This window comes from Nuphar pumila, chromosome 7, assembly GCF_984573655.1.
Source record: "Nuphar pumila chromosome 7, dmNupPumi1.hap1.1, whole genome shotgun sequence".
Classification (NCBI taxonomy): Eukaryota; Viridiplantae; Streptophyta; class Magnoliopsida; order Nymphaeales; family Nymphaeaceae; genus Nuphar; species Nuphar pumila.
The window spans coordinates 59433340-59445499 of record NC_143255.1 but is presented as its reverse complement, the minus strand read 5'-3'; the positions used below and the strand labels follow the sequence as shown (position 1 = coordinate 59445499).

At 40.1% G+C, this 12160-nt stretch overlaps 1 protein-coding gene across 2 annotated transcripts in view; it reads left to right on the top strand.

Annotated features, from left to right (window-relative positions):
• The first annotated feature begins 970 nt into the window (after window positions 1–970).
• Window positions 971–12160, top strand: part of LOC149832342 (pyruvate kinase, cytosolic isozyme) — a 29547-nt gene continuing 18357 nt past the window's right edge. Inside the window, exons 1-2 of one of the 2 annotated variants that reach the window (XM_090014459.1) lie at window positions 971–1087; window positions 1405–1693. In XM_090014459.1, coding sequence (XP_089870585.1) covers window positions 1436–1693 — 258 coding nt within the window. In that variant the 5' untranslated portion in view covers window positions 971–1087; window positions 1405–1435. Of the gene's footprint in view, window positions 1088–1108; window positions 1253–1404; window positions 1694–12160 lie in introns of those variants that run through there. The other variant, XM_090014460.1, reaches the window with a different exon arrangement.

Here is a 12160-nt window from a genome sequence, read left to right as displayed (position 1 = left end):
GGAAAAATGATGCATAGATTCAAGAAAAATAATAACAATCAATCATCCAACCCAACCACTATGAGAAACCCCTATAAAAATACAACAACAACAACAACAACTACGCCTTCATCCCAAAACAATTGGGGTCAGCGATATGAACAAAAAAAAAAATTCATTTTGGGTCTTCCACATGAATCCTTTTCCTCCAATCATTTCTATCCAACGCCATGACCTCGGTGAGGTTCAAAGCATTCATATCCGTTCCTATCATCTCCATCCAAGTCTTCCTAGGCCTACCCAAACCTCTTTTAACTAATATATTTTCCCATTTCTCCAACCTTCTAACTGGAGCATCATTAGGCCTTCGCCGAATATGTCCAAACCACCGTAAACGATTCTCTCGCATCTTATTTTCAATGGGTGCAACACTTACCTTCTTACGTATCTCTTCGTTCCGAATCTTATCTTTTATTGTATTTCTACACATCCATCTAAGCATCCGCATCTCAGCTACACTCATTTTTTGAATATGATGTCTCTTGGCAGCCCAACATCCCGTACCATATAGTAAAGCGGGTCTAATAATCGTCCTATAAAACTTTCCCTTCAACCGCAATGGCAGAAACCCCTATAAAAATATTTATAAAAAAAACAAAAGAAACCTTAGATGAATCTATTACATATGATAAAATATTCAAATCCAAATAAACAAACTCAATTCATTCTAAACTAAACTGTTGTAGTTGCTCTGCTCCTACATCGTTCTCTCGAGGTTTAAGAAGACTTGCCCTCAAGTGTCGATCTCTCTTACGCTTTCGCCGAGCCGAGCCAAGCCGAGAAATCTCTGAAGCCGCCACCCACCCGAAACACACACACAAAAAAAAATGGAAAAATAATAATAATAAAAGTACAGGAAGAAAACAAGAAACCGCGGCCCACCGCACGTAGTTCCGAGGGGTGCCTGCCCTCTATTTGATAATTTATTTGACCCCCTTCTTTTTCTTTTTCTCTGAGGAGACGGACAGAGCGAGAGAAGGGAAAGAAGAAGAAGAAGAAGAAGAAGAAGAAGAAGAAGAAAGGGGGAAGAGGTGATTGAAGGCCACAGGTACGTAGTTCCTTCCTTTTGTCCTCACCTCCCCTTTCCCAAATAGAGGTACGAAACAAAGAGGATATTTTTTCCTCCTCTCGTTCCCGTTCTCCCAAAGGGCACATCGAGATTTGGCAACAGAAAATCCCTCCTTCTCTTGCCAACATAAGACGAGAAAGAATGGTAGAGAGCCCCCCCCTACATTTATTCTCTTTCCTTTCTTCTCGAGGAAGCATTTCTTTTGGCTTGGCCCCTTTTTATTTCCTTTGTTTTTACTTGTTTTTTATCTCTCTCTTTCTCTCTCTGTTATTGACTTTGGTTGTGATCTAATCTAGTGGGGTTAGGGATTTGGAGGAGGAGAATAAGATGGCCAACATCGACATTGAGGGGATCCTGAAGGAGTTGCCGAATGACGGGCGCGTGCCCAAGACTAAGATCGTGTGCACTCTGGGGCCGTCGTCGAGGTCGGTTCCGATGCTGGAGAAACTGCTCAGGGCCGGTATGAGCGTCGCTAGGTTCAATTTCTCGCATGGCACGCACGAGTATCACCAGGAGACCCTCGACAACCTCAGGATCGCTATGCATAACACCCAGATCTTGTGCGCCGTCATGCTCGACACCAAGGTTTTCCCTTTTCTTAGTGTTCTTTCTTTTTTGAATTATGTCCAAATGATTGTTCTTTTCCTTTGGATGAATCTTCGTGGTTTTCTAACCTCTGGTTTTGAAATCGGTCTGATGAAAGTGAATCGGGAGATTCTGATTTGTTAATTCCTCTTGATTAAGAGCGTCTAGGCCCTCCAAGTGCTGTTTTTCTTTCCTAAAAAAAAGCATCAGTTTAGGAAGAACTATTTATTTCTTTCGCTTCTATAAATTGAGGGAACGATACTCCTCCCGAAACTAATCATCTTTATCGTCATCTTCGTTTTACTTGTGCTGTCTACAGCCATCGATGTACACAAGATTTTTTTTTAGAAAAATCATGAAAAAAAAAATTTCATTACTTGACAATGGTTTGGTGACATGATTAGGCAACGATCATCTGATTCTGTATAGAGATCTATTCAAAATTCATGTTGCTTTCTGCAAAATTTTATGATTATCTCCTCTTGAACCTAATCATTCATGGTTGCTTGAACGAACAGTGACGATACTCTGAGGACTTCAGTTCCTGGATTTTTCTTTATATGAAATTAAGCGTTGAGGCTTACAAAACCATTGACATATATTTCCTCTCCATTTTTTTTTGTCTTGACATTCATCATATGGGTTGCTCTGGTTGCCAATGCTTTATCTTGGGACATAGCTGCTGTTCTGAAAAATGATAAGCGGTTTGTGTTTCCTTCAAAAAAAGATAAGCGGTTTGTGTTGAGTGGCTTGCTGCCATGAGATGTTCATATGTTGCTGGATACTTTATTGTCGAGTTGAAAGGCTGAATTAGTGTCATGGAAATGAATTGGCTACACGATATGATCACATGAAAGATGCTTCGACCTCTCTGACTGTCGAAAGGTTTTGCAATGAATAATATAAAATTTCAAGTGGCCTTGATTGCTAGTGGATTTTTTGCTTTGATGTAACTGTGGATCCTCTAGAAATAAGATTTGACACTGCTGAATGTCTCCAATGGCTTTCGTCTTGCTTCTCGGCACTTGAAATAGCCAAACTAAGGTAAATGTTTGGTCAATAGTGCTGTGTATTGTAACATGTTATGTTCTGTGTGTGTGTGTGCATGTCTGTACGTGAGAAACATTAACTGACTTCAAACTTATTTGACAATTTGACTTGGGTAAGCCACTTACTGATATGGGTCAAATGACAGATTGATCTGTTCTATATCTGACTAGTTATGGGCCAACCTTCTGCTCCAGTCTTTGGGTTCTTTGCTTTTATACATATATTATTTAGGATGACTTATTTCATTTTACCATTTCAACAGGAAAAAAAAGGTTGAGGATGACGATATAGGCATAAACAATCATATTTTTTATTATTTTTTTTAAATCATTGAAAGCGCTGCCTAGAATCCAAAAAAGTTGCATAACATAAAACTTTACTGTGATATACACGACTTCCTGTAGTGAACTTCTATAAAATGAGTGTTTACTAATAGTTTAACATATTTCTTTAAAATAGTTCAAGGTTGTCATTATTCTTATTATATAGTGCATGTTATGTAATGGATCTGAAGTAATCAACTTATTGTAATCTTCCACTGCCACCATGAACCATCATCATCACCATTTTGTTGTTATTATTTACACTAAGTAAAGGCAAGTTTGGATGATCATTATGCTAAAATATATGGATATTTTAAAAAACTGTAACTATGTTTTTTTTAAATAATGGTACTGTCATTTTAATATATGCAATATAGTATCATAATGTTTGTGGAAAGAGATGGAAAGATGGAAAGATGAAAGACAGAGGTTGTTTCCTATTTTTATGGGGAGAAAGGAGCCAACTAGTACACTATTGTCAAGGAGAGAGAAGGAAGAAAGAGGGACAAATAGTTTTTTATTTTAATAAATTACTCTATGTTGTGTTATTACTTCCCATATATTCAGTTTTTACCTAAATGCTTCCAACTAACAAAAGACTGACCTCTTCAATGTAAACACAACAAAAGGTGCATCCAAAACCTTCAAAAAATGAACAAATGTAGGACAATATTGCACCATCATATATTCTTTTGAAAAGATCAAATGGAGTGATAATAGCAAAGCATTGAAGAAAATGAACGAACTGCAAATTTTTAAGTTTAATCATTTAATGGCTTAGAGTGGGATATTTTTGTCCTAGTTTGGAAAATCTCGTGAATGTTGTTCCTCTAGGCAATGTTGTAAATATCATATCAGAACCCGTATCGAAAAGTCTGGGCATACGAGTGTATCGTGTTGTACAGTATCACATCATAAGATATTAAGATACGGGAGGAAAAAACATTTAAATTTTGCAAAAAATAAAAAATAAAAAATAAAAATCTATAAATTAAATAAATTTAAGAATGACTACAAGAATTAAAAACAAGTAATTTGATGAAAATAAACATAGACCAATTCATATGTCATTAACATAAAATAGAGTTAAATAATTTATTAAATAATGTGAATGACATAAATGATAGAGAAACATAGAAGCATGATTCAGTACATGACTACAAAAGTCAAAATGCTCATAAGTTCACTACATAAACTCATGAAATCAATAACAAAGAACTTCACTGCAATTACATAGTTGACTACATGACTTAAAAAGTGAAAAGACTCAAAAGTTCACTACAACTACATAATTCACTATAACTGGACTCATCAATCAACTTCATTATCAAACATTCTTCGTTGATAATAAAAAACATCTTATTGTGGGGCAGCTGAGGTTTGTGTCTCCTGTTGCTCTTCATCTGAATCAGATTCTGCATTGCATTGTGCCAGTATATGAAGGCCTTGCGCATGTGCCAATTCTTGTAATCTTGCTTTTCTCCTTCTATATATCTCACCTAGATTGACGTATATTATAGAACGTACATCATCTAAATCTCGCACACATGGTCACACTAAAACACAAGGTTCTCGAACAATGTTCTATTTCATGCGATGCAAACCTCCATTAATCAATGCACGATAGAATCTGCATCTCAAAACATTGTTGCCCAGAATCATGGGCAATCTCACAAAACTGCTACACCAGGTCATCAACACGTCCAACCATTGCTAAATCTAATTATCACAAATTCAATTAATTAAAATTTATATTAAAACAAAGTCAAGGGGTTTACAACTTTATATAATACAATGATAGGATCAAGAAAGGCCATACAAGGTTACATACTATTACTATATATATATCAGTTCTATGATTGTCTTCATTTGTTGCATCATCCACTAGCCTGAGATGCTGATGGTTCATCTTTATCTTCTGAAATAGGAATAACTTTCGGCAATTTTTCTCCAAAGAATGCTGTATGTACTTGTGATTTTTTTAATCATATTCTATGAGACTCATAAGAAACTCGACACAAACATCAGAAGGAATACGATGGGTATATAATCATACATATGAGTATATAATCATACAGTGGAGTTGAGTTGATATGCCTTATGATGTGACATTTAAATCTATACAATCTACTATGCATTATAAAATTACAAGTGTTACACTTTACTATCTCCCTCTCAAGGGTGTTCTTAAATCCACCAGTTTGCAATATTTCCATGTTGGATTGTTTGATTCACAACTTCCACCATCTATCAACCTTTAAGACACGTTTTTTAGATTTAAGGATACAAAAATAGGTGATTTAAGATGAAAAAAAAGATCAACACCATAGGGCTAAAAGGAAAAAATGAAGAAGCATATTAAAACATCAAAAGCAATGAGTTTACTCTCAATTTTGATGCTTGAAGTCTTCCTCCAACTTCAATATCACACAAATGAAACCCCTAACACTCAATTTTGAGGGTTAGGGATCAAAAAATTGTTGGGTAAGACGAAAAAGGGTGATATTTGAGGTAAACCACACTTTTAGGATTCAGATATACCAAAAACCCCAATTTTTAAGGTGAATTTGATTTAAAAAATGGATGGGTAGCCTTATAAATGAGGTTTGGGAGGGAGAACACAAAAAAAGGTCAAAATGACTCATGGGGCCTTAAAAATAGCCCCCATAAGTGGTTGGTTGTCACTTTTTCAGTCCAGCGCCGAAAAAGTAAAAAAAAAAACAGATGACTTGTACGATACATAGTGTGTTGTACATGTTGGACAATGAGAACCCAAGCACTAGAGAAGAAGAAGAAGAAGAAGAAGAAGAAGAAGGAGGAGGAGGAGGAGGAGGAGGAGGAGGAGGACCGTCGTCTGCTGCCACTGGACCAACCTGAGCATCCTTTGCTGTCGTCTGCTGCCGCCGGAGCATCCTTTGCCATCGTCTGCTGCCGTCGAAGCACCCTTTTCTGTCGTCTGTTGTCGTCGGAGCATCCTTTGCCGTCGACTGTGCAGTGGCAGGATCGTTGCCACCATTGGCTGCATCTACCTTGTGGGTGTTTCTCCTCCATTGTCGGATTACCAAGGTTTCGTTATGCAAATAAATCGATTTGTAAATATGAATGCTAAATCTTACAACTGGTTTTACTATTCATGCTAAATAATAGAAATGCCCCTCAATAATAAACATATGCACACAGGTATGAGGGTAGCACAGATACATGTAATATGACATTCCTTAACACTGCCCCTCAAACTTTAGATGGGAACACAATCATTCCATGTTTGAAAATAAATGGTTGGAATGCCTTTAAGGATAAACTCTTGGTGAAACAATCTGCCATCTTACTAGCAGTCCCAATGCATGACAATGATATATTCCCTTCCAAGTAGGCTCTGCTAGTAAAGTGATGATCTATTAGTACTTTGATTGTCACAATACAAAGTGGTGACATCTTTAATTGTGACATCCATATCTTGCAATAACCACCTCAACCATTAATTTTTGTTGTGATCTGGGCCATATCACGATACTTTGCTTTTGTTGTTGATAGAACAAATTCTGTTGCTTTTTGCTCTTTCACAGTATCAAGACGTTCCACAAGAATATACAAAAGCTAGTGGTAGAATGTCGGTCCTGAGATACTCCCCCAAAGTTTACCTCACAATATGCTTTCAACTCCAACACAGAGGACACAGAAAAGAATAGTGCATAGTTTATGGTGTTTTTGATGCATGTAATAATTCTCAACACAACTGCCAAACAAGATCTGTGAGTACTCATGAACTGACTCACAACATGAACAACAAAAGTGATATTCGGCCTTGAGATGATCAAGTAAATCAAATTCTCTACCAACTGCCCTATACACTTTAGGGTCATCAGAAAGCTCCCTGCCTGAATGTTTTTTATTGCAATTGGCTTCCATGGGAGTATCCATATGTTTCTTATCTTCAACTAGCTTGCTTTGTTAATCTACATACTTGTGCTGAGTCAACAAGTAACCTCTTTGAGATTATGCGACTTCTAGCCCCAAGAAATACTTTAGGTTGCCCAAGTCTTTCATTTCAAAGTTTTCTACCCATTTCTATGTAGTCCAAAGCGCTAGGCGGTGCCTAGTTGGTGGACCCTAAAAAGACTAGTTGGTACCTTAATTAAATATATATATATATATAATATGCAAATGAACTACTAAAATTAGTAACAAACATGTATGCAACATAAAATCAATCGCCAATAAGTAAAAGATAAAAAAAATGTGTCAAACATTGTAAACATATACATATTACATGGATACTAAATTACTAGTAATAAGTAATAATAAGTTCAATCAACACACTGTCACAAAATCAGCAGCAATAAAAAATAAGGACAAAGCAATTACAACAATTACAAAACTGGGGAGAAATTAAAGTAATTACAACAAGAAAATAGGAACAAAGCAATTACAACAATTACAACAAAAAATAGAGAAGATGAGCCAGAGTAAGAGAGAGAGAGAGAAAGAGAGACAAAGAGAGGAGATGAAGAAGAAGGAGAGGAGGCGGATGAAGGGGGAGAGAAGAAGAGGCGAGGGAAGGGGGAGCGAGACAGAGAAAGAAGAGGAAGAGGAAGAGGAAGAGGAAGAGGAAGAGGAAGAGGAAGGGGGGGAGAGAGAGACACAAAGAAAGAAGAAGAAGAAGAGGCGAAGGAAGGGGGGAGATGAAGATGAGTCGGGGAGAGAGAGAGAGAGAGAGAGAGAGAGACAAAGAGGAGAAGAAGAAGAAGAAGTGGAGGAAGAGGGAGAGGACGGAGAAGAGGCAAAGGAAGAAAAAGCGAAGGAAGGGGGGAGAAGAAGCGGCAAAAAGGGGGAGAGAGGAAGAATAGGTAGAGAAAGTGGGAGAGAGAAAGAGAGACAGAGAGAGGAGAAGAAGAGGGGGGAGCAGCATGCATACCTGCGGTGAGGGCAATGATAGAGGGTGGGCGAGGGTGATGTCGTGACTGTGAGAGTGAGTGAGAGAGAAGAGAGATCGAGAGAGCAGAGAGAAAATGAGAGTAAGCGGGGAAGGGTTTTATAACCCTCCCCCCTTATCTTTTCGTATTAAAAAGAAAAGAAAAAGACTTTCTTGCCCTCACTCCTAGGCACAAGGGCAAGTTAGGGGCCGACTAGGTGCTGATCTATGTCACATGGATTCGGCTAGCAGGGTGCCGCACCCGCGTTGACGCGACTCGGGTGCGGCACCGAGTGCGGTCAACGCACCCAGGATCATTTTGGTCCAATTTTTCAGACTTAAAAAAATGTTTTGCCAAGATTTTTTTTTAATATATGTCACAGGGATTCTCCAACTAGGTCCCGCACCCGCAGCCGATGCGGTCAACCTGACCCTGGGTGATCATTTATGTCCAAATTTTGGACTTTATATATATATATATATATATATATATATATATATATATATATATATATATATATATATATATATATATATATATATATATTGCCGCATCCCCGCACCCGTTTTTTTTGGAAGTGCCGCATCCCCGCACCCGCACCCATGTGACATAGGTGCTGATGCATCCACCCTTGCCGGGCAGACCCTACGGATGCCGTTAGCGCTCAAGAAACTAAAAAAGCATGCCCCTCATGATACCTACACAGTTGGATGCTCGTAACGGCTAAAAGCACATACACCCATACGGGAGAAGCCTCCAGCAAATTTTGAAGGACACCACAAAAATCTTGGTGGGCCCCATAGAACTCACCACTTAGGTGGGCCCCATAGAACTCACCACTTAGGTGGGCCCCACTAGCTCACCACATCGCCCCCTTTAGTGGGCCCCACAAGCCCACCTATTAGAACCTTAGTGGGCCCCACCTCCTTGCCACATCATCCCTTGATGTGACAAGGAGGTTGCCCCATCCAACCATTGTAATTATTAATTCTAGAAGTGGTTTTTAAGAAACCACTTTAGCATTTAGTTTTGAATTTTGGCGGTCATGAAAACTAATGTGGTTTTTCTAAAACCACATTAGCACTTAGTATTGTAATTACCACCCCCCTTAAGCACTATATAAGCACAAGAGGGGGTCGAGTTTTTCAGTTGGCTCATGTATGTTCCCAAGTGACAATATAGGTCCCAAGGGGCTTGTAGCTCCCAAGTGGACAAGGTTGATCTCATGTGGACATATGTGTTCTCAAGTAGAAACTTTCTTTCAAGTGGATTGAGCTTGCTCTTCATTTTGCCAAACCATCCGAAATAGCTCGGTGTTCCTTAAGAACGCTTGGCTAGTTTGGGGCCATTAACGATGCTTGATCGATGACAAAAGTGGTTTAGGAGCACGCCCGACGAGCTTAGGTGCTTTCCAATGGTCTAGAGGTGCTCTTTCAATCCCTCTTCACCTCCAGAAGGATTGTCGGTATTGGGCTAATCAAATCTGTGACGTTGTACGTGACAAGCACACCCTACACCTTCGTTGGTGCTTGCCGAGCTACGATAAGCATTTTCTGAACTCTCCTACGGTTTGGCAGTGCACACGCACGCCCCTCGCGTAGGCTATTCCTTGTGCGCATCTAAGGCGCCTCACACGGGACACCCACAACACCGGAGGCCTTAACCAACCACCCTCTCATGTTTGCGAAACCCCACCATCATGCACCCCTAACCCCTAAGAGTGCACTTCTAAGCGCACATGCCCCTCGTCAGGGCGTATCACACGGACCACCTTCAACACCAGAGGCCTTAATGGGCCGCCCTCTTTTGCTCGCAGAACCCCTCACCATTATGCACCTTCTCGACACCCACGCCTCCATCAAGGCGCATCTCACTGTTTGCTCACATCACTGGAGGCCTTCGGTATTCACCCTCTCTTGCCATCAACCCCCCTACTCCCAAGGCGTCAACTCGGCACCTACCACAGCTGCACAAGGACACCACGTTCACCGCATAAGGCGGTGAACCTCCCTTGACACTTTAGCTATGTGCGCTCAAGCATATGTGCCTTTCCCTCTGCACGTGCGTGCGCTAGCATCGGCACTCTTGCTGCTCGCTTGCATTAGTACCCTTGCCGCACATGTATCCACGTGCTCTGTTGTCTGCAGCGTGCACACCAACGCCTGCTCCTTCGCCTTTGCGCCCTTGCCGCGTGCACACACACGCACCCTCTATTGGCCGCATCGTGCACGCTTGCGCCTGCACACCACATCCTGCATGCGTTAGGTTAGGTCTTGGCTCATGCACTTCCCTTGAATGTTCATACATGTGCTCGTTATTGCGTTAAGCACATATGAGCTAAACCAAGCCTTGTTATTCGGGCCTACGTTCCCGTGTAAATCACTTGTACTCTTAGGCTTTCGGCTAGCCGAAACCCCTCTTCGATCGTCTATAATTTTCCCCTCGTGTATGCGTTGTGTTAACATTAGCGTAAGTCCAGAAACACTGGCTCTGCCCCGTACATGATTACAAGTCCGGGAAGCGCTTAGCGCCCTATGACTGTCGTTAAATTATCAATCTGCTACCAATACCTTGGACGATTTTAGGGAACCCATGACTACGCCATCCAGTCCACCTGGGCAGGCCGCACCTGAGCCTAGTCGGCGCCTAGTGATGAAAAATGTCCATTTTTTTTGGAACCTAGGAATCTGGCCGATTCCTAGGTTCCTTAGCGACTAGCCCGACTAGGCGCTTAGTCAACGCTTTTGATTACATAAGCCCACCTAGATTTCACGTTCTCAATCATAGCCTTGTGCCCCACAATTATCATATCATCTACATACAACAAAAGTTTACAATGTCTTTGATTAGTAGATGCAACAAATAGTGCAGGATCTTGAAAGCTTTGCCTGAAACCCAACTTCACAACTGCAATACTATTTTTTTCCAACCAAGGAGCTCTTTTCAAATCATACAAAGCTCTCTTTAACTTACACATTCTACCCTCTTGTCAACCACTCCATGTATACTTATTCTACCAAGTCACTGTTCAAAGTCATTCTTAACATCTAATTGCCACAAATCTCACCTCCTGATAGTTGTCATTGCTAACAAAGTCTTGATAGTAGGTATATGTGAGCCGGAGTAAGGTCTCATCAAAATCTATTCCATATTATTGACCATACCCCTTCGCCACGAGCCGAACCTTGTATCTTTCAATTGATTCATTAGCCATAGTTTTGATCTTATACACCCATTTACACATTCTTTCCTCCTGACAAACAAACTAGCTCCTAGGCTTCATTCTCTCTAATGCTTCTAATTCTTCAAATATTAGCTTTCTACCACTCATGCTCTAGCACAACCTTAATATAAGATTTTGGTTCATGATAAGACTGAATTATGGCTAGAAGGGCTTGGTGAGTAGTAGAGAGAATCATAGGAAATAAAATGAGTTGGTAGAATGGAAGGTTGAGAACTTCTATGTACCTGAGGAATGGAGGAGGTTCAAGTGCTTGCTCGTCAAGATTGGCTTGGGGGGCATTGGGACTTGGCTTTAGCGAAGATTCACCTTGCTGATCATGATGCTCAAGGAATGACCGAGAAGGAACACCTAATAGTCTCCTGCTGGAAGTAATCCATTCTTCATCCTTAGCTTTTGTTAAATCTTTTGAGAAAGGCACTAAGAAAGAAAAGGTAGACTCTTGGTCCTCAACTTGATGATTATTCTTATAGCATGGCATGTGCTTCAAAAATTCTACATGCCTAAAGGTCCAACCACTTTACCAACAGGATCAGAGCATTTATAATATTTCTGCCCTTTAGGATATCCAATGAAACAACACTTAACAGTTTTATGGGACAACTTGTCTCTTTGATTAAGGGGAAGGAGGAGAAAGCAAGTACCACTAAAGACAACAAATCATAATCATGTTCCTTACCAATCAACTTCTTATATGGAGAAACTCTTTCAATAACTTTAGATGACATCCAGTTTATCAAATGTGCAACAACTCCTACCGCTTTAGCCCAGAACTCCTTAGGCTTGCCACTATTGAACAACAAAACTCTAGTTCTTTCAAGAATATGCATATTTTTTATTTTTGCCACACCATTATGCTATGGAGTGTAGGGACATGACCTTTGATGTACCGTACCCTTCTCCAATAAGAATTTACACATTCAAACTCACATACTCTCCT